General features: G+C 46.7%; 1 protein-coding gene across 1 annotated transcript in view; it reads left to right on the top strand.

Annotated features, from left to right (window-relative positions):
- The window catches only part of LOC125759995 (adhesion G protein-coupled receptor B2-like), a 120,167-nt gene that overhangs the window by 51,619 nt on the left and 44,467 nt on the right, over positions 1-24,081 (top strand). Inside the window, exon 4 of the mRNA XM_049419542.1 lies at positions 16,269-16,446. Coding sequence (XP_049275499.1) covers positions 16,269-16,446 — 178 coding nt within the window. The remainder of the gene's footprint in view (positions 1-16,268; positions 16,447-24,081) is intronic.

Consider the following 24,081-nt stretch of genomic DNA (forward strand, 5'->3'; position numbering starts at 1 on the left):
TGTATTGCTGTAGTTCTAGTTCTCATTTTCCCGGCCACAAGTTCGGCCAAATAAACAGTTTCATTCTGCAAACGCCGACTGCTGTCTTCGTCGACGTCACGACCACGTGACAATATTTATTCTTTGATTGCGAATGTTTCGCTAACAATTCTACTTTAGCCTACGGTAATTTCGTGTAAACAGGGGCTCACGGTGGAAACAGTTGAGTGGACTTACTGGGTGCACTGAATGTTTACTAGGCAAATGTATACCATAACTGTTTGTTTTTTTTTTTTGCAAATGCAATGGGGATCATTAAGAGCGTTTTGTAGCAGATATTGCACCAAGGAAAGTGATTTGCAGCATGAGTACAGTTTCGATAGGAAGTGCAATATAAACAGGGGAGACAGAGAACAGAACGCTCCCTTCAGTTTGTTTTTATTGCGCTCTTTACTGAAACCTAAAACGTTCTAACGACAAAGGCAATAGTGCACCCGGCTTCTGGATATGTAACACCTGTCTTCATCATTGTAGCACCTCGCCACAGCAAGATGGAGGAAGAAAGCCAAGTTTATTACCTTGCTGTATGTACACTAACCTAGATAAAAATTATAACGAACCGTGTGCATCACGTGCACTTTTAGAAATACGTTTAGGCAGACGAAAGGACGAAAAAAGTATTTGTGGTAGCATTCTTTTCATATATCAGACCACTGCTACTATATACAGTCTTTTCTGGCATATTTCATAGTTTATTTCTTCACGCGTTATTGTGCAAAAAATCAAAGTATCTAGAGATTCCGGCTTGAAGCACGCCATCCATCGTTGCATCACATATACTGCCACGCTAAAGTTTCTCGCACTGCATGCGCTCTCCGCAGAGCTGCACATCTGCCTTGTGAAATGTGAAGGCGTCGGCAGTCGTATTTCTTAACTTCCACTACTGGAGCAAATTTAGGACGTCTTTGTGAACCTCTGCAGAATGAACGTAGCTGTGCAGCTTATTGTAGTGTCGAAGGTCGACACTAGGTGACTTTAGTTATGTTCAACTGTCATCAAGAGATGGCGCCACCTCTGACATATATAAATACGACTGTCACCGGAATAAAGGAGTTCTTGTGTGGCATGGGTTGAGTGTGTTCGTTGTCCTCAGTCGTGCCGTGTTGCCGACACTACAATCTGGCGACGAGGTTTTCGATCACACCGCGATGGCTACCGCCGCGCTTTCGCCGCCGCCCCCCTTTCTCGCCGCCCCGGGCACTCCAGCCATACCATGGACCCGCTGGATACGCCTCTTCGAGAATTTTCTTCTCGCGTCTGGAGCGGCCGACCTGCCTGCGCCCCGCCGTCGAGCCCTGCTGTTGCACTGCCTGGGCCCGGAAGGACAACGTATTTTCGATGCGCTTCCACCGACGCCCACCGCATCCCAGCTACCGACGACTGAGCCGTTGGCCGCCGCCGCTACCTCAACCGGTGAAGTCAAAGACCGTGGCGTGCCCTCCAAGCAAGAAGCAGCAGCGACGAGTCTCCCAGACGTATACGACGCGGCCCGCGAGATTCTGGAACGACATTTCACCGGCGCGCGCAACATTCGCCTAGAACGACATCACTTCCGAGAGCGCCGTCAGCTACATGGTGAGTCCATCCCCGACTTCGCCCTCGCGCTTCGTGAACTGGCAGCCCCTTGCGATTTCGCCGAGCAAGCCAACGATAATATGTGCGATCAGTTCGTTACCGGAGTTGCATCCCCGCAGTTGCGATCACGGTTGCTCTTGGAAGGTGACACGTTGACGTTCGACCGTGCCGTTGAAATTGCGCTACTCAGCGAGCGAGCCCAGCTGCAGTCGGAAGCTTTTTCTAATTCCGTTGAGCGCATCACACGCCAACATCCACGTCAGTATGACGCTTCCGAACAAAACACGCGCGATAGTCGCCGGTACAGCAACGAGGCACGCCCCCTTTATCAGAGCCGCCCTAGCTTGCCGCACGCTCGTCAAACGAGCTCGCCATCTTCAGATACCAACGCTGCCGATGTTCAGTACAGCAAAAATACGCAGGCTTGTGGTAATTGCGGCACACGTCACTGTGAACCGACGGCATGCCCCGCTCGCGGTAGAACCTGCTTCGCATGCGGCCGCCGTGGCCACTTTATGCGAGTGTGTCGTAGCTCACGCAGAGGACAACGCCCGACTCACATCCAAGAAGTAGTTCCTGAACAAGATGCATCAGGTGTCATTAGCCTACTCACTGTTCACAAAGACAAGCGCAAGGGCGTCTACATTGATGTCGTAGTCACGCCAGTCGCCTCGAGCTCAGAACCGCGCGTTGCTAAGTTCTTGGTCGACACGGGATCAGCTGTGTCAATTATACGGGAACAAGAATTTCGAAACATGTTTGAAGGTGTTCAGTTGACCAGCTCTGCCCTTACATTGTTGGACTTCCAACGCCGGAAGATCCCGTACTGGGCCAGTTTAAAGCAAGCATCTCGTTTAAAAGGGAAACAGCCGTGATAGCCATTCATGTCACCCCCGGAGGAACTTCTCTTCTGGGTCTGGACGCGGTGCAAGCTTTAGGACTGCACATTGTGGGCGCGCAGCTACGCTGCCTGTGCACGGCTGCCGAAGCTTCAGAGACCATGAGTCAGAAAACAGCAACATCTGCGCACACGGGCGGCGCAGTTCCTGCAAGCCCGCCGAAGTTCGATATGCCACCTCTGTTATGGGCTAAGTTTTCACATTTGTTTTCACCGGGCCTTGGCCTGGCCAAAGGCGTCCAGCATCAGGTCAAAATGAAGCCGTCAGTCCCTCCAGTGGTGCAGAAGCTGAGACGCCTCCCACTTTCCCTGCGCAAGCCAGTTAGCGACCAGCTTCAGCGGCTCCTCTCCGATGATGTAATTGAAAGGGCTAACGCCTCTGAATGGATCTCTCCTATAGTTGTCGTCCGCAAGAAAGATGACAGCATCCGCCTATGCGTTGACCTCAGAGAGCCCAACAAAGCAATTGTAGTTGATAGCTTTCCCCTGCCTCATACGGAAGAGCTGCTGCACTCTCTTAATGGTGCACGTTACTTCTCAAAGCTCGACTTGGCCTCTGCATATTACCAAGTTACCCTTCATCCGGACAGCAGAGACCTTACGGCTTTCATTACGCACGACGGCCTTTTCCGGTTTAAAAGAGTGTGCTTCGGATTGGCGTCTGCTCCAGCCGCATTTCAGCAACTCATGACTGCAATCCTGCATGGTTGCAAGGGGGTCCTCTGCTACATAGACGATATCATCATCTTCGGCAGGACAGAGTCAGAGCATGTGAGAAACCTGGAGCAAGTTCTGCTGCGCATCTCCGAAGCTGGACTCAAACTCAATGATAAGTGCATCTTTAATGCATCAGAGCTATCATTTCTTGGCCATCATGTCAGCGCAGAAGGAATAGCACCCCTTCAAGCAAAAGTTGACGCAATTGTACATGCTTCCACCCCCACAGATGTAGGCATGCTGCGTTCATTTCTTGGTCTTGTGGAGTATTATGCCAAGTTTATTCCCAACCTTGCCGAAGAGGTAGAACCTATGCGTAGGCTACTTCGCAAGGACGTTCATTTTGAATGGGATCTTGCTGCTGAACAAAGCTTTACAAAGGTAAAGGAACTTCTTGCATCGAGAAGAGTTCTGCGAATGTTCGACCCAGCGCTCCCAGTTATTGTAGCCACAGACGCCTCTGCATATGGCCTGGGTGCAGTACTGCAACAAGTTGACGGTCCATCCATTCGAACCGTTGCATTCGCATCACGAACCTTAACAGAGACAGAACGGAAGTACTTGACAGAAGAACGCGAGGCCCTGGCCTGCCTATGGGCATGCGAGAAATGGCACATTTACCTCTGGGGACGATCATTCACTTTGGTAACAGATCACCAGGCCCTCGTATCCTTGCTGTCAACACAAAGCACAGGACAACGACCACTTCGCATTGCAAGGTGGACTGCTCGGTTGCTGCGTTACAACTTCGTTGTACAGTTCCGGCGTGGGGAACACAACAAAGTAGCAGACGCTTTGTCCCGGCTTCCTGTCCCAGGCACAGAAGACGGCCTTAAGATTGAAGAAGAAATAGTGTCCATCGTAACGTCTTCAGTCCATATCAATGATCTCCGTATTGCCACAGCCGAGGATTGCAAGCTCCAGCAGGTTGCACAATGCGTTCAGGCTACATGGCCAACCAAGAAAACATTGTCACCTGAACTAAGACCTTACTATGATGTGCGAGAGGAACTGTCAGTAGTGGACGGCCTGTTGATGCGCTCAGAACGCGTTGTAGTTCCAGCCAAGCTCACAGCTACATTTGTTCAACTAGCCCATGAATCACACCCGGGAATAGTGAAGACAAAGCAACGTCTTCGCGAAAAGTACTGGTGGCCAGGTCTGGACAAGCAGGTTGAGAAGGCTATCCACAGCTGCGCAACCTGCCAAGCTGCAGACAAGAGTGTTAAGAGCTACCCCACTCCACTGCAGCCAGTAGCTCTTCCCGACCGGCCTTGGAGCAAGATAGCTATTGATGTTGTTGGGCCATTTGAGCGTGCATCAGCTGACTGTCGTTTTGTCATCTCTGTAGTCGATTACTTCTCAAAGTGGCCGGAAATAGCTTTCTGTCGTGAAGCCTCCTCCCGTACAGTGCTTGACTTCCTCTTGTCGATACTTGCACGGGAAGGCTATCCGGTTGAACTCGTCTCGGATCACGGACCACAGTTTACATCTCAAGAATTCGAGTCCTTTCTTCAAGACAGAGGTATCAGGCACAGCTTTTCGGCTGTATATCACCCCCAAGCCAACGGACAGGTCGAAAGGTTTAACCGTGTCCTCAAATCATACATTCAGTTGGCAATACTGGAGCAGCGCCCAATAAAAAATACTGTTACAGAGTACTTGGGAATCTACAGAGCCACTCCTCACAGTACCACTGGACTCTCTCCGGCAGTGCTTCTACATAGCCGGCACATGAGGACATCCTTGGACGTCATTGGCTATCCCACTGCAAACTTCTTCGCAGATCCCGCTCAGGAGATGTCCTCACTTCGGAAGAGGGTGAAAGAGCGCCAGCTTAAAAGCAAGGATTATGTTGACCGACGGAGAGCTGCCCGAGTACCCAAGTTCCAAGTTGGAAAGTACGTGAGGGTCAAGAAGCCAGTCCCTGGTCCGAAAGGCACTCCCACTTTTGGACCTCCTTTGAAAATTCTCAAGCGAATAGGACGCTGGTCCTTCTGCCTGGAAGATGGTCGCACGTGGAATGCCTCTCAATTGACTGCAGTTCCCAAGGAAGCCCTGCCGCACCATGCGCTAATATGGAATGACAAAGGACACTCCCACGACACCGTGCGAAGTCCACCGACGCCTGGCAGACCGACTCTCTCCTCTGAGCTTCACCAGCACCCTGCTCCTAATGATGATGATCGTGATGGTGATAGTGCTCCAGTGGATGGTGATGGTGATAGTGCTCCAGTGGATGGTGATGGTGATAGTGCTCCAGTGAATGGTGATGGTGATTGTGCTCCAGTTGTTGGCACCGAACCGGCTGGTGAGCCACCACCTCTTCGTAGGTCCGCAAGAAACCGAAGACAACCCACGAGATTTCAGGACTATGTATAATGTACCATGATGTGAACATTGACTCTTTTTGTAATTATTTTTGTGTAAATATGTATATATTTAGGGAAGAAGTAGATGTAGTGTCGAAGGTCGACACTAGGTGACTTTAGTTATGTTCAACTGTCATCAAGAGATGGCGCCACCTCTGACATATATAAATACGACTGTCACCGGAATAAAGGAGTTCTTGTGTGGCATGGGTTGAGAGTGTTCGTTGTCCTCAGTCGTGCCGTGTTGCCGACACTACACTTATCCCTTCATTTCTATCGTTCCCGAAAGTCGCGACACTATTTAGTATCACATATAAAACTCCTCTTTGAGGGCTTCTTCTTGCAGTTTTCAGCAGTGCATGTTACGCGCGGCTTGTGCCGCGCTCTTTTTTTTCCGTACCATAATCCTTTATGCCTTCCTAACGATGTTGTGCTGGTAGAAGGTGATCACCAGACTACGCGGGTAGCACTGGCAGGAGGTGGACAAAGCGATATCGATCTATTTTTGGTGTTCCTTACAGTTTGGTAATAAAGGCGCAAATAAGTTTCTCGGCGCTTACTCATTGGATGCATATGGTTTGAGGTAAAGGGACATCACCCGGCACGGAATCCGTAATTGCCTTTTTTCAAGCGTGATATTTCGTCAAGCAAATTATTTTGCCTCACGCTTTATGCTGTTTGAACCTATGCTATTCCTGCACATTACAATGGTGTTGCGGCAGTATCATGTAGATCTCACACTATACCTGTATACAGACCCGTAGCCGGGGGGGGGTGCTAGGGGCCTAGGGGCCCGCCCCTCCCCCCCAAAATATTTGTAAAGTAGGTGTTTTTACCAAACATAAATAGTAACAATAGGTGTTTTCTCAAATAGTCAAGGTTTTCAGCAAGTGGGCCCCCTCGAAAAAAATTCCTGGCTACGGGCCTGCCTGTATAGCTCAGGGGACCCAAACACGCAGCCCGTGGGCCTCTCCCTAGAGGCCCGCGGCCCGCACATGACTGTCTTCGTCCCCTTTTTTTCATTTTCTTTATAAGTATGTTTTTAAGCCGCACAGGGATGACAGGTCTAAAGCTTTGTTGTCGCGAGGCATCCCCTGCGGCCACCATGTGTTGATACCCAACGGTGAAACAAAACTCTATATTTCACAATCGGCGTCCAAATTTTAGTCGTGCTGAAGATAGGTATCGATATGTTGTTGGAGTTCCGCCGCCAAATACCCTTCAGAAACGACCCATACGTGATACAGTAAAACCTCGGTGATACGATCACGGCTCGTACGAATTTCGGGGTGATACGAGTTTTTCTGTGGTCCCGGCCAAGGCCTACTAGCCTGCAATGTATTGGAGTACGGTTGTTGCGAAGCGATTTGCACCCCGCGACGTTTGGTACGAACGTACGCTAGCGCACAGGTACGAAGAGGTGCTGCCCTGGCTGCCGCGGAAGACGCGGCAGTCACGCGCGGGTGCGGGCATGCGCGCTGCTCGACCATCAACAGCGCGTCGTTGCGTCCGAGCGTAGAGTTTATTACAATAATACCACTATGCGTCCGAGATAGTGCGCGCGAATCTGTGAGGCTTTTAGGCGCCTTCGCGTTTAGATTACAGATGACGTTGACGTCTCGCTTTTTTTTCCGACGCATTGACACGTGTTCCTGTGCTCGGGGCAGCGGCGTATTTGTACTGTAAAGGCCCGAACACACGTACGCGTTGCAACGCGTCGACGCGTACGTGTGTTCAGGCTTTAACACGCGTGCCTGCCACGCAGACGCAAGCCATGTCCCCGCAATCAGGCGTTCTATGGAACAAGACTAAAACTTGGGCTGCGGGTCCGTCATGAAGCCACAATAAAGGTGGACAAAGACGCCAAGAGACGAAGCGGACCGTCTTGGCGAAGGAGCTTGGCCTCTTATCTATCGTGTGCAAAGCGCTTCTTAAGTCACTCTCGCCGCAGTACTCTGATGTCATGCAAAAAAGCGTAGTAAGATTAGGAAGCGGCTACTAGCGGTCACGGGGCACAACACATCTGGTTCATTAATTACACACGCGTGCATGCACCGTATATTTTCGAGTACAAGTATGATCGTTGACATCTAAGAACTTTACTGGCAATCATTCAGAGCTGTTCATGACGTCGCTGCGGCCCTGAGAAACACTAAACCAAAACGTATGCCAACTTTCTTTTGTCGCATACTAATTTTCCATGCTTTCTGGTGACACGAATTTCGGATGATACGAATATTTTTGGTAACCCCGCGAGATTCCTATCACCGAGGTTTTACTTCGGAAAGCTCTCCTTTTAATTGGCAACGTTAGCTGACATTTGATACGACCTAGCCCCTCCCCTCCTCCCCACCCCCCTCCCGCGCACATTTAGCTGCGTTACTGTCCTGGCCCTTGCGGGAGTAAATTTTCGTGAATGCGGCCCGTTAGCTGAGGTGGGTTTGAGACCCCTGATATAGCGGAAAAAGGACAAAGTTAAAACATTAACAAATTGGGCACACAAAGCAGGGTATGCATGTTCATCTCGCGTCACATGACCACTGGGGGCCGTGACGGAGCCACGGAAAAAGAATGCGTCTGTGCAGGAATTCTATGTAACGAGACTCCGTGCAGTCCTCTCCTTTTAGTGGAGGGCTGGAAACTTCAAAAACGTTTCCCCGCTTTGCAGCTCTGTGATCGCTCTTGCCATAAGTTATATATATATATATATATATATATATATATATATATATATATATATATATATATATATATATATATATATATATATGCGATTACAGAATAACGTTCGGCATATAAATTCACAACGAAAGCAAATAAAGCACAAAATAACGGCATGTTAACTGTATAAGCCCCTGGTATATCTACTTTTAGCTCGCGCCGATTTAGATAAATCAAGTAGCCCCATATGCAAGGAGCAAAACAAGTTCAGTACTTGTGCCTAATAAAATTTCTCCAAATAGCTTGCCCCACATATAAAAAAACGCTTTTTGGAGAGAAAATGTGAAACACATATTTATGCACAACGTATGTGGAACAAACTGGAAACAATTACTATTTTGCAATTCCTAAGTCACCATGCTCGCCGGGCCAAGACTCTTGGTAAGTGAGAAAACTCTCAAAAAGACAAATGCGGGTGGCGACGCCCCCTTGAAATTCGCGCAGCAGACGCCGTGACATCTTAGATTCTGACGGCGTCTAATGAGGCCTACGTAGTTCCTAATCTGTAAAAATAAAGTACATTGACCTCTGACGGGGCCATAGACTTAACATACCAAGTGTCAGGAAATTTTGTAGAGCCAATGTTTCCAATGTCGACGACAAATACAGTTTGAAATCTGTGACGTCAAGCTCGGAGTTTCAGCGCGAAATTTAGAAAATGGAATTTTTACCTTCAATTTCTCGTCTGAAAATAGGCTTATGATGGCGAAATGAATGAAATTCGAATTCTTAGCGTACACTTTATCAGTCTAAAACGATCAGTGCTTCACTATAGTGTCCATTTAAGAAGCGAACAAAGTCCAAGCCCGGCCCGACCCGAGCCCGCCACCTCAAACCCGGGCCCGGCCCTAAGCCCGGAGCTACAGGCCCGAGCCCGGCCCGGGCCGGCGGTGAAAACTACTTTACCCAGCCCGGCCCGGCCCACGGGCCGGGCCGGGCCCGGGTTTCCGGGTAGGCCCGAGCCCGTGCAGTGCTCTAGCAGACCCCTGCCACGTTAATGCGACTAAGCTTATTTGGGGCGGCAAACACAACCTTCACCCCCACATCGCTTCCCTACGTTCTTCAGGCCATGCGACTTTTTATACATATGTGGAATAACTGCAATCTTTCTAGTTTCTTCATTATTTACGGATGGAGGACGACCGCGTTAATCTTTCTTTGCCATGCGAACAGATTTTCGCAATCCGATGCAACGATACACAGCATATCCCGCCTCTTTGATCACTCTGCAGCTGGAAACTACTGCTCATCTTATGGGCGCAAGTTTTTTTTTTTTTTTTCAATGCTGTGCGTAATCATGACATCACAATTACTCGTTTAACAATATTCGAATGCGCTGACGCGAAACTGAACACAGATTTCGCTGAACGCGGGCTATACTGCCCGCAAACATGCTCCGCAGTGCAACTTAAAAGCATGTATGAAGAAGCTGCAAATTATCAGTGCAAGCCATCTCGCAAGTGAAGTCTAGTCCCATCCCTTTTTCTTTAAACACATTTAGAATGTGTTCACTTCTTTGTACAGCGCTTGACTTGTCAATTAAAATCAAATCATCTGTATAGCTGAACACTGTAATACCTCTCTACAGTTTGGTTAAACCCAATCACGAGCCGCTATGGCATTAAATTCCATAGCGGCTTGTGAACAAGTAATCATTGAATAAATACGAATTTAGTGTTCCAGCTCACATTGCTCACGATAGCACGTTTTGACTGCATGTATCGGCAAGTCATCACTCGCATGTCGCTTAACTGCTACATCCGGTATGCATCCGCTCGCTAATACGTATACATCGACTGCATCATTCCTTTCGCATTTCATGCGAAGAGATACATGCAGGTGCGTTCAGACATGTGTAATACTTAGGATTTAATAATATTCAACCAGCGGCGACGCGTTTTTTTTCGTTTGGTGCTTCCACGGCGCCAACGAGCAGCGAGGGACGGAACAGCCGGCGGGCTCGCCGTACACACTTTTCCCATAGTGCTTCGCGCGCCCGCGGGGGGTTCTGGGATTGCTTGAAAAAGGTCTATTGAGGAGCACAGGAAGAAAATGGACGATGTGATTAAAAAGAACAGGGATCTTGAAAGTGAAAATGCTGCTCTTCGTGCTGAGTGTAAATGTCTTGAGAGCAAAGGCAGGGATCTTGAAACAAGGCTCGTTCTTGCTGAGCAGTACTCGAGGAAGGCAAGCCTCGAAATACAAGGTGTACTGAAACAAGACAATGAACCTGTTATAAACATTGTCTCTAAGGTTGGCAGTGCCATTGGTGAGCAAATAACTGCAGGTGATATTCAGGTCTGTCATCGGGTGCCGAGCCGAGACAGCGGCAGAAGTTATGTCATCGTCCAGTTTAGGTCTCGTGCAAAGTGAGACAGCATTCCAAAGAAAGCAAAACGAGCTCGTGTGACTAACAAAGATGTCGGACTGACCAGTGAAAATCCTATCTATGTGATTGAGCATCTTTGCGCAGCCTTAAAGAAACTTCTAGCTCTTGCTGTGAAGAAAAAGTATGAATACAAATGGAAATCCGTCTGGTCATTTAACGGGAAAATCTATGCGAAGCAATCTGACGATACACCCGCCGTGCACGTTTCGAATGAGCATGATATTGATAAGGTTTTTTCGGGGTCGGCATTTGCAACTGCGTAGGCACAGGCGACAGGCTAGGCTTAACACTGCGCCATATCATCAAAAAATAGATAATGACTGCGCGTACATAAACTTCGCGTCGCCTTCTGCTGTTAAATCTGATTACCCGTCTTGCCAATCAGTTTTGCATATTAACACTCGCTCTGCAATGAATAAAGAGGACGACATTTTGCTTTTTTTAGAGCAACTATCATTCAAAGTGGGTGTTCTTATGCTGTCTGAAACCTGGTATACGAATAATAGTACCAAGTTAAAACTGCCTGGATATGACAGTTGCTTTTCCAATCGATCGGATAAACGTGCAGGGGGTGTTGCGCTTTATGTGACTACAGAGAAGAAATACCATTTAGTTCATGAATACTGCGTGTCAACTGAAGATTACGAAATGCTCACCGTCTCCGATCAAAATGAAATATTCGCTGTTGTTTATCGCCCACCGGGTGGAAATATTAGGCGTTTCCTAGAATTTTATGAAAGTTTCCTGGACTTCACTTGTAAAAACAACTTCCACTGGACGTGCGGTGGCGACTTTAACATCAATATTCTTGATGACAGCACTACTTCGAGAGAATTTGGTACGTTGCTGTCTTCGAGCGGTTTCGAAAATTTAATTACTACTCCAACTCGCATTACGTGCTGCACATTGTCATTCCTCGACCTTTTAATAATAAATGCAGAGACCAAGACTTACACTGCAGGTACTGTTGCCTCGGACATTAGTGATCACCTCCCTGTTTATGCGCTATATGAAAATCAAAGGCGAATTCTAAACCGTGAGGGAGAAACATTCACTGTTCAGCGAGTAACAGAAAGTGGGCTGGCTGCCTTTAAAACTGAAATATTGGCCCAAGACTGGTCTTCTGTCTTGGCATTAACGTCCGTCAACGAGGCATGCAATGAGTTCATAGGAAAATATATAAAAATATACGAAAGGCATTTTCCAATGAAACAAGTAAATCCACCGAAAAAAGCAAGAAAGCCATGGATAACGAAAGAACACTTGAAAGTGATCTCGCGTAAAAATTCCTTGTATCATTCATTTTTGAGGTCACGTTCGCAAATATAATTAAAGGAATTTAAAGCTTTTCGAAACCAATTAAATTGTGACCTACGGCGTGCCAAACGAGCTTATTACGAGCAACTTTTTATGTCCGCCTCACAGCAACGGCCCGATAAGACATGGAAAATAATAAACGATGTTCTTGGTCGTTGGACGAAACGAAGTGTTCCAAACAGTATACTTCATGGCGGTACTGAATTAAAAGGCGAGGCCCTCGGTAATCACTTTAACCAACATTTCATTAACGCTGCCATTCCTGCTGCCTACCCCACCTGCGCTGCAACGTCGGGAAAAACAAACGCAAGTCTTTTAGCCGATAGCATTTATTTACAGCCTACGGATGAATACGAAGTCTGCGCTACATTTCAATCCTTGAAAAATACTAAAGCGCTAGACATCAACAACCTGCAACTAGGTCCTATTAAGCACTGTATAACTTCTATTTCTCCTGCTCTTGCTCACGCTCAGGCAATGAAATACGCTAGAGTTTCGGCAATATTGAAAGCAGGTAGCCCTAATGACCCCAACAATTACCGGCCAATTGCGGTGTTACCTGTGTTTTCCAATAATAATAATAATAATAATAATAATAATAATAATAATAATAATAATAATAATAATAATAATAATAATATCTGGGGTTTTACGTCCCAAAACCACAATATGATTATGAGAGACGCCGTAGTGGAGGGCTCCAGAAATTTCGACCATCTGGTGTTCTTTAACGTGCACCTAAATCTAAGTACACGGGCCTCTACCATTTCGCCTCCATCGAAACGCGACCACCGCGACCGTGATCGATCCCGCGGCCTTCAGGTCGGCAGCCGAGCACCGTAACCGCTATACCACCGCGAGGGGCTAGAAAAAATTATACACTGTCGTATGGTAAATTGGTGTCATAACTAATACGCAACACGGATTTAGGAAACACAGGTCAACGGAGACAGCCCTTCTGCTAATCAAGGAAACGATAGTAAGGAACATAGAAAGGAGAGCCTATGCGCTGGCGTTATTTATAAATTTTAGTAAGGCATTTGACTGCCTAAGTCACAACATTTTGTTAGACAAACTAGAATGTTACGGAGTGCGTGGTAGCTGCTTATCACTGTTTAAGTCTTACTTGAGTGACAGATACCAGTGTGTTTACGTGAACGGTCACACGTGCTCTTTTCTAATAAACAAATTTGGCGTGCCTCAAGGAAGCGTTTTAGGGCCGATTTGATTTAATATCTACATTAATGACATTGCGAATATTCATACTAATGCTGAATTTATCATATACGTTGATGACAGCACTGTCACATTATCTGGGAACGACGTGCGCAACTTGACAACGAATTGTAATGAACTACTAAGAAAGTTATCTACCTGGTCTCAGCTCAGTCAACTTAGGATCAACGCGAAGAAAACTGAGGTAATTATTTTTCGCTCCAAGAACAAATTGTTTCAATTAAATAATACTATTGCTTTTGAAGGTCAAAAAATCGAAATAGTCGACAGCCACAAAATTCTTGGCGTGCACTTTTCTTCACAGCTCACTTGGGACATGCATTTAAATTACCTATGCGAAAAGCTGTGACAGGTGTCTTATCACGATGTCGTAGTATGCTGCCTACAAAGGCCAAAGTACAGATTTACAACGCTTTTTCATGCCCACTTAAATTATTGCGCCTTAGTGTGGATCACAACCACTATAACTAACATACGTAGAGTTCTGACGCTACAGAAGAAGATTATTCGCTATATTGCCAACATAGACTATTATTCTAGCACCAGAGAAGCGTTTCGTAAGAACAATGTTATTAGAATTGACAACCTTTATACTTTTCGTTTATTACATACTGCGCGATATGCTTCTGAATCCCTGAAGAAGTACATGAAACAGTTGGCATCTTTAGAACGTCGTAGAATTAATGCGAACACAAGGAACCCTTAGACATGGTCAGTTCCATATTTGAGGACAAACGACAAACATCAATCGGTGGTATATAACCTACCGTCTACTTTAAATAAATATGAAGATATTCACATGTTTAGTAAAAAAGACTTGCGCTTATATTTCGTTCACTCGCAAAGTCACATACTGTGACATTCTGTGTAATTGCATTGTGTCCTTTCTTTTAACAAAGTTTTTCTGCTTACATGAATTTCTTGCTGCGCTATGTGACCAGTGTTTGATTTTGTTCCAAATAGCTAGTATTGCTACAGTTGTACGGTGTTATTATTCTGTGTTATTATTTCTGTTTATTACTCATGATATAGCGGTATTTTATTGTATGTAGCATTTTTTTCCAGCTTTTTTATGCACATATATTTATTTTCACTTTTTCTTCCTGCAATTCTCGTGCTGGTAATGCATGTAAACCGCTGTATATGTATTTACAATATCGTATTCTGTTTTACTTGTTGGTTTGCTCGCCACTGCACCGGACTGCTTGTTGTTACTGCCCTGTATAGTCTGGTCGTTGGGTCCCGTCAAGCTACTTATGTAGCTTTTAACCCAACGCCACCATCCAGCATCTATATACTGGAAAATAAATTTAATTGAAATTGAATTGAAATGCCGTTTATATACTCCCTCACGTCATAGCGGGAGCATAACGACGACCTATGCCGTATTAACGACATATGCCGTAAGACGGAGTAAGTGATGCGGGCATGGGAGTTTTCGGGGCTGATAAGCTGATAAAATTCCCATCTGGGCTAATTTTTGCTTACAGAGCGGGGCCCGATTGCGCTATCGCGTTCTATATACTTTTGAAGGTGAAGCTCAAGCGTCCTCCAGTTTTAGGGGCGAAGCTCCTTAGCGTGTGGGTCGTTCCCTCCTCTATAGTAGTAGTAGTAGTATGTAGCCAGCTCTAGTTTAATGAATTGCTCACTAGATGAGCAATTCACTAGATATCATAATTTACAAGACATCGTAGTGTTCCTTGATGTAATCACACTAAAAGACATACTTTGCGGGCGATATACTCTAGTGTGCTTTCAACTTTTCGTCTTAATGTACATGATAAAGAAATTATCTCTACGAAAAACGCAAAGCACACCTTGAGCAAGATGTTTGGCTAAATGGGACCATGAGGCGATGCGAAGCCGGAGCACTTGCACGATCGCGTTCCGTTGGCTTTCGTTGGGCATGCTACCGACCTCGCGTCGTGGAACGCGTAGAGGAACGCTACCCGCGTCGTGTCTTCCCTCTAGCCTTGCCGTTAATTCTCACAGGGCGAGCGGGGAACGCGGTCACTCTTGGCGCGCTTTCTCTTTCGCTCGGGAGCGGACACTTTCCCTGCTTTTCACCGATCACAAAGCGGTGATAATGAAGGGACCACGTAAACCAACAGTACAATAAAAGTTTGATGTTTAATATATACACGGTGTTTCACACTCTTTACATAATTGTACTGCGCGAATTTCACGGAAGAGTTTCACGGTTTACCGATGATTTCCTCCGGAGCTTCGCCCCACTCATCATCATTCACCCCGTGGACATGCTGTGATTTTTTTCGTTGCACTTACGTCGTACGCCTTTAAATAGTGTATCAGTAACCACCCCTAACTGTGTTTACAAGTGAACATGGCAGCGCCCCTGCAAACGCCACCGCCCGCATCGATCCGAACATCCGAACTTGCGCATGCCACTCGCCCACCGCGCTGACAGCAACAAATAAATGATGCAATCAGCCATCGCTTTGTGCCATCTCACGCTGACGGCAAAGAATCAGGTAAGTTTTATTGTTATTGACGAGATCAGCTATTCGTTTAGGCACGCCTGCTAAGCCTAACACTGCGAGAATTTCATAAAGTTCTTGTACACAGTGCAACATAATCATCAATACATTGCTCTCGAAGCGTCAGTAAATAAATCTAAAGCAAATACAAGTGTCAGTTTGCAACGTACGGGCAACACAGCGCACGGTGACGACTTGATAAATTCAAAGCGGAAGGCACCAGCTTTCATAGGTGCAGCCATGTTTTCGGCGCTGCCGTCTGCTTGCTGCATCGCCCTACGCACGCGCGCAGACGCCAGGAGGACGCTGAGCAGACGACGCGGCGCATCGTGAGGTATTTTCGCCCTGCCTATTGGCTAAATGCACTGTAGCCGACACAGTGCTGAAGGGAACTCCTTAGATCCTCCAGCATTCGCTGTGTACGCGCAGGCCTGGCGTTTATCTACTTTCGTCCCTCTTTCCTAACGCACGACGCTGATTGAGAGTGGCCGCATGCTGTCTCGCAGGACGCAACTGTCAACTCGGTGGGCCTCGCTGCTGGTGCTCGTAAGCACCGTGCTTTCGTGGTCGAGTGGAGTGGCGGCCGAGTACCAGCGCAGCCGGGGCCTCTACGTCTGCTTTTCCGTCTCCACCATCATGCTGGGAGTGTTCATTGTCACCCTCAGAATCACCACCGAGGATCAGGTGCATTCAACTGCATGCGCGTTTCATTCAGTGCTTTCAGGTGATCACTCGGCTATAGGAATCGGCATAACACGAAAGTGAAGCGGGTCTTCAGAAAAGTTGATTGTTTATTTGCAAGGACTTTTTAGGGGTCTAGTTGGTGCAACTTACAAAATTACTTAGCGCAATACAAACACAGCACGCAAGGAACAAGCGCTAAGTAGCGCTTGCTCCTTGTGTGCTGTGTTTGTATTGCGCTGTTTTTTGTCGGACTGTTTATTGTACATTGATATATGAGAGCTTGCGCAATGTCTATTGGCGGTTGGCTGCTGTAGCACCGTTTGGCGTGTATGCTAGAGCACTGCACGGGCTCACTCGGGACTACGCGAAAACCCGGGCCGTGGGCCGGGCCGGGTAAAGTAGTTTTCACGGCGGGCCCGGGCCGGGCTCGAGCCTGAAGCCCCAGGCTTAGGGCCGCGCTCGGGTTTTAGGTGGAGGGCTTGGGTCGGGCCGGGCTTGGAGTTCGCTCAGTCCTTAAGATTCTTCCACATTCGTTGTGCATACATATATGTTCCACATATTTGATCTTGGAAAAAAAAAAACGCTTTTTTTAAATGTGGGGCTCGCAACGTGGAGAAGTTTTATGAGGGACAGGTACTGAACTTCTCTTGCTTTTTAGGTCCATTAAAGAAGGTGTGGGGCAAAGTATATTCACTTGACAAAATATCTAGCTTGAAAGAAAAGGACAGTTACGAATTCCGTAAGTGGTGATGTCCCCTTACCGAGAACCATATGCATACTATGAGTAAGCGTCGAGAAGCTTATTGGCGCATTCATTACCAAACCAGAACGAACCCCGAAAAGAGATTCTCTCTAGGAGGGAGGGGAGATCGAACAAGAAGGGCGAAAGGACCGCCCCCTGAACAGTACCCCTGGTCCCTAAAAGTAACTTTCCAGTCGTGAAACTCGGCTGTCCTTTCTTTCGGGAAATCCGCATTGTAGTTATGCATTCGATGTCCTACATTCATTTCATATAAATTGGCTAGGATCGATTCGTGTGACACGTTGTCAAAGGCTTTGCTAACGTCCAGTCCAAGAATAGCGCGTGTAGCTCTAATGGGATGGAGAATGTCGTTTTGAATCTGCCACATGATATCCTGTGTGGATAGATGTGGCCTAAAACCGATCACGGTATCCGGAAAGAGCCTCTCTCTTTCTACGCATTCATTGAGTCTGTTTAATATAACGTGTTCCATAGCTCTACCGGGACACTAAGTTAGAGAAATAGGACGGAGGTTTTCCGGATCTATAGCTTTTGGCCTGGCTTGGCTATGAAAATTACTTCCATCCAACTGGTCGGTATTGCTCCCTCTTACCATTGGTTGTTGGAGAGCTCGATAACCTGCTTTACAGAGTTGTCTAAATTGCGCAGCATTTTATTAGTGATTCTATCTTCACCGGCTGCTGCTGTGGTTTTGATTTGGTTTAGGACTGCCCTAACCTCGGATTCTGTAATATCTCTATCGAGAACATCGTTGTTTTCCGCGGTATAGGTATCTATTAGGGGTGTGCGAATATTCGAGTTTCGAATTCGAATCGAATAATAGCTGATCGAATAATTCGATTCGACTTTCTAATAGCTAGTATTCGAAGTTTCGAATTATTCGACAGGACGAATACTAAAACGCGACAAAGGCCAATGGTGCAACTTGGTTAGAATGGGGTGGCTAAAACTAACGCTAACGTCGTTGCAATAGGCCTTTCCTTAACCCATATATGCCCAGTGTCCTACATATAGGACGCTTCTTTGATGCACTCTAACATCGCCATTCCTTTAGCTGATGACTAGCACCAGCACATCAAGCTGGCCTCATTCTCAACGTGTGCAAGCATAGACATGCTTTTCATGCTGCTACGTGCCGACCGCTTTCTCCGGGCAAACGCATGATTTGTGTGAAAGACGTCGCGGAGAGGAAGAACTGCAATGTTGGTGTGCACGTGAAATGTTTCAAGGCTTACCACACCCGCACATAGCACTCCTAATGGCCATTGTCCTGTACGTATAGGACGGCTTGAAAAACTGTGTTGCGTTTACCTGGCACTAAATAAAGAACTTGTGCTTTCTTTTGAGGGTAGAAGTACACTTTTCGTGAATTTTTTTTGTTTTGTCCATTTTTCTGAATTTGGGCATATATGGGTTAAAACTTACCGATATCATGGTTCGAAAGTGAGCGCATGTTTATTTTAAAGGAGATTATGTCATTTGTATATGTAAAAAAAAGAAAGAACACATGAGATTAACTGTCAAGCCGTTCACAACTTCGCTTCCGAAATCAATCCACGGACTTCTTGTGTAGTTCGGTCGCCTATGCCGTAAGCTCCGTAAAACGTCCCGACTTTGGCCTGCAAAACCCTCGGTGATTGCTTCACATTTCAAAATTTGTTCTCGCTGTGCACTCGCCACTGTCGCACCGCACCGTTCGTTCAGAAACTCCCATCGTTCTTGCGCGGAATTAAAACACTGCTGTCAACGGGCGCCCGAAGATGTTTAAGCCCACAGTACCCATTGCGTTGAAGCATAACATCACCACTGTAAGATGAGCCATATTATGCTACCATATATGAGGAAAAAACTAGCTACCGTACGCTCTTCTGTTTACCGTTAGGAGGTTAGGAGTGGCGCTGCTTACTGGGATGGCGGCTCCTCTATAAACATGCTTGCGCGCCTATAAAAGGTTAAAAAAATATCTCCCGAACAAGCGCGTAATGAAGCTGTCGCCACGCCATAGCGTCAGTGATTTTACCTTTGTCATGCCGTAAATGGCGGTACACCTTTCGTGTAAATATACTATTCGATATTCGATTCGATATTCGATATTTTTGGTCACTATTCGGCACTATTCGATTCGAATTCGATTCGAGATGAAATTTCACTATTCGCACACCCCTAGTATCTATTGTTGGGAGATCCGCGGTAGTGTTAAAGTAGCGTTCCTTCAGCTCTTTAATATGCGAATCATTGTCTCCTGAAAAAGAGTGCACTACCCTCTGTAGGCTTTTCTGCGATGCCGTTTGGTCCGATTAGGATCGATTAGGTGTTTGAGGAGGAACCACGTATTTTTGCGTCCTAGCTGCCCGTTTAAGCGATCACACATTTGATGCCAGTGCTCTTTACTGAGCTGTTGGGAGTATTGCTCAATCTCTCTTTCAATGTGAGTGATTCGTTTAGAAAGATTGTTGTTGTGTTTGTGCATGAGCCACAGTTTTTGAAGCATTTCTGTGCTTGCCATAAGTGGACTAGCCTGGCGTCACATACAGGTGACTATGGAGGATGAACCAGTCCCGCCAGTCTTAACGATAAGAGTCCTAGGAATCAGGGGCGTAGCCAAGGAGGGGGGGGGAGCTTCAAGCCCCCCCACCGCCCCCCGAAATTTTTCAATTTTCCTTGCGCATATATACACGCACAAATACAAGCGCACGCACGAACAAACAAAAAGTATGGTTGAACCCCCCCCCCCCCCCCCCCCCCCGGAAAAAAATTTCTGGCTACGCCCCTGCTAGGAATGCAGGTGCAGCACAATACACACAACTCTAAGGTAATAGCGGGGCTGCACTCTTAGGCTGAAACCATGACCGCTTAGAACAACACATATAAGGCGGAAAGTAGGTCAAATTCTTGACGCTTATAAATGGCTCTCTAAGCGGCCTACTTATACGGCTCTTTTATGCGGCCATTCTTTATGCGGCCTCTGGCTAAGCGGCTCTTTCTAATGCGGCCTAAGTTTATGCGGCTCTTCCATATGCGAGGCCATCTTGTTGCCAGAAGGCCGTTTAAAAGTGACCGCTCAATTTGGTTAAACGGTATTTCAGGTCAAATCTGTCCGGCTTATATATGGCTCAATATGCGGTCGAAATATATGTGGTATGTTTCGCAGATTTTTACAAAAAAAAAACAAATCCTTCTACATTTTATTTGATCGTGCAGTGTTCCTCTTTTATTTCGTTTGTTGTTTTCAGCCTTCCAACTCATGGATATGCATTTACACACCACAAGAACACTGCACAGAAATACATGGTTTATGCATGATACTGCATAAACCATATTAATGGGAACTAATATGTTGAGCATAAATAATCTTGAGCATAAACCATGTATCAACACACACACTCCACCACGGGGATTTGAATCCAGGCCAACCGCGTGACAAGCAGACACTGTAACCACTACGCCACCGCACCACACGATCTCGGTGGACTTACGCGGCTTTATATATGCACTTCACGTTATCTGGGACGATTTTATGACCGGTTACAACGCTATAATTTTATGATCGGTTACAACGCTATAATCCAACCCCCTTGCGCTTTTTCGTCTCCCTTCTACTACCGTCGTGGTATTTGCGCTAATTCTACCATAAAGAATGACCCAACTCGCCCAACAAGTCACTTTACTATAATTTTGCGTATTTGAGATGCATCTTTCGCGTATATATGCGCGTGTATACGTGTACACGACCTTAAGCGAACCCTCGCGGGCAGTCACAGCCAGTTTGTGTGTGGAATTATGTTTCTCGTCCGACGGCTTGCGCATCCTGCACGGAGACAGAGGTGAACCATGAACGACGCGTTTCCGAGTGTATTTCCATTTGCCGGCATCATACAGCAGCCAAACGTGCCCTGTCGTGCAACCAGCCGCCAAAGAAAAGTATTCTGCGATGTTTGACGGCGTACAGGCGGGGGAAGTCAGCTGATCTCCTCTCCACTCGGCGAAGTACACTCACCCACGTCCTTTGCGAGCATCGCGTTGATGTCGGTGCGTTTATACGGACAATATTGTGTAGAGGTTCATCTCGGGGAATCGGATTAAAACACATAAACCCTTATTCGCGCAACAGATGGGTTTGGTGCAGTGCAGCGCATACGGGGCGACGGGCCAGCTTTCAGAAAGGGCGCGCTCATTTCTCTCCGATTGTAGTACAGACGATAAAGAAACGTTGTTTGCTGAGTCGAAAGAACAACGAGGCTTCGCAGAAAAAGAATGCAGTCTCCCGAGCTCGAGGCTGACAGCGCCGACGAGCGATGCCGTGGAATTGTCATGCTGGGGAGGACGGCGGGTCTGAGGTTGTTCGTTCTCCTGGTTCGTTCGTTGTTGACAGTTGGAAGTGATGCTCCCTTGGCTTCCACAAACCATGAAACGTATAGTGCATGACTGGCGCGGAAAGAGCACGCATGAAATCGCTTGCATCACCCGTTAGAACATGTTTCCTGCCAAGCGTCGCATCAAAAGAAGCTAGCAATGCTTGAAATCGAATGAAGTCACAATATGATCCAGCTTTCAAGGATAAAACCATGCTATTATTGCGATAGCAATTATATGGACAGTCTCGGCTGAATTTTGCCGTCGCCGTCGCCGTCGCCGCCGTCATGCACTGTATATGTATAAGTATGTATATATACATAAAAGCCCCAAAGAAAAGTAATTCAGAAAAATGCTTCCGAAGCGCGGAATCGAACCAGGGACCTCTGCTCCGCAGCGAGTGGCGCTAGCCACTACGCCACGAAACGCAGATCCTTCACGTAGCTAACGGCGAGCGTTATATACACACCTTTAGCGCTGGACGGACTCGGTGACGGCAGGCGCTTATAAGCGTTTCTTCATTACCAGCGAGATGGCGCGAGGAGCGCGTCGGCGAGCTCGCTCGTTTCTTCTTATGTTTGCGCAGGGAGAGCCTTGCCCTTCCGCTGTCTGCTCGCGCGGTTTTCTCGTGCTGAGGGGAAGAGGGATGTTTCACGCTTTCACCGTGATGTCCGCGCTCATGTTACGGAGCGTACGGAAGTCACTCGGGCTCAAGGGACGCCGCTAAACGAACAAACAGAAGATGAGCGCGAACTATCAAGTGTCACAGCTTGACACTTGAAGCACGCTAGTTGCCTTCGCTGCTTCGGCCGCCTTTGCAACAGGAGTGCTGTTCAAACTGAGAGTATCCATTGGCGACCCTCACTTCGTATAGCATTAGTTTCTTGCTATCGCATTCATTGCTTCGCCCTTGCGGCGAAACTGTGACTTTTTTCTTCATAAGTCAGAAGTGGCCTGAACGATTCAGAAGGATCATGTGAAGAATTATACTGAATAATGCAAAGATTAACATGAAACATTCTAATATTTAATGGGCGCTGTTAAATCTAAATAACAACCCCAAATTAAATATGCACTTGTTTTGCACCTTGAAGTTTCATGAACGTTAAGCTCTACAACATGTCTCAGTTGACCGCATATCAGCGCCGAAGAGCGATTTGGTGGAGGCCCTGTGTTGGGGAACATGGCATGTTCAAGGTTGTTTTCGTATTCCACCCGTTGTCGACGAGTGAAAGTGATTCTTTCCTTGGCTACGAGATGTGATCGGAGCGACAAAGGCCAGTATTACTTCACTCCACGTCATCCAGTCGAGTATGCTTTCAGCTTAACGACGCTTTAATGAATAAACTAGCAAAATGCTAAAGGTGGCTTAACTCGGGCAGTAATCTTCACTGCTAGGAATAAATGTTCACCTGTCTTAAAAATTTGTAGTCAGTAGCAGCCTCCTTGATTCGGATCATAGTACACGACATGTAAACGCATAATACTAAACAGTAGATATAGAGGAACAATTCTTATACTCAATAAAAGCACGCTTTCACACTAATAGCACACCCATAAATGTTGAGCTTTACGTGTCCCAGTCAACCTCCTCATGTTCGATACCAGGGGCGTAGCCAGAAATTTTTTTCGGGGTGGGGGGGGGAGTCAAAGATGCTTTATGTGTGTTTGTGCATGCGTTTGCATGTCTGTGTGTATATATTCGCAAACAAAACTGATCATTTTCGGGGGGGGGAGATTGAACCCCTCCAACCCCCCCCCCCCCGCTAGCCCCTGTTCCATACCATGTAGCTTTACGTGCACCTTTATTTAAATATCAGCTGTCATGCAACATCCTTAGCACAAGAACAGTCTGTAGTAGTTGAAGCGCAAGTGTTGCAGCTTTTTTTCAGAATTAGCAGCTCATATAGCGCTCACATAAGCATGCAGACATACACGTCTAAATGTGCAGCTATTATTCTTTTTTACGAAGAACTGCGCGAAATAAACTGGCACAAGGAGACGCACGGACAAGCGTCTTCCTTGTGCCAGTTTATTTCGCGCAGTTCTTTGTGGTCATGGATTACCAACTTGCCGAGCGATCAATTCTTCGATATTATCCTTTACATGCAGCCCACTTCCATGGCAGTTACCACGGCACACCATCTGTCAGACATCGTGCCACATGAAGGGTATTCGCATATAGTACTAGATTTGTCCTTCACTAAATGTTGAGACCTGAAATGTATTTGTTCTTTTTCTGGCATCATTTCAAAACATGACCTTTCCCTTGCAGTGTTGAGACATATCTTTGCAGTAAGGCATTGTGTCCAAATCCATCACTGTGCCAGCCTGGCACTTAATTATGTATGCATGGGTCCCTTATTTCCATTCTCTGCTCCACGGCCTTCCCTTCACTCATTACTGTAGAACTGTGGCATTTAGGTGTTTTATCTGGCAACGCTAATTGTTGTTACATTTTGTGCCAATTCTTCGAGTAACCATGCCAGTATTTAGTGCATTAAGTGAATGAAGGAACA

This window comes from Rhipicephalus sanguineus, chromosome 9 (assembly GCF_013339695.2).
Source record: "Rhipicephalus sanguineus isolate Rsan-2018 chromosome 9, BIME_Rsan_1.4, whole genome shotgun sequence".
NCBI lineage: Eukaryota > Metazoa > Arthropoda > Arachnida > Ixodida > Ixodidae > Rhipicephalus > Rhipicephalus sanguineus.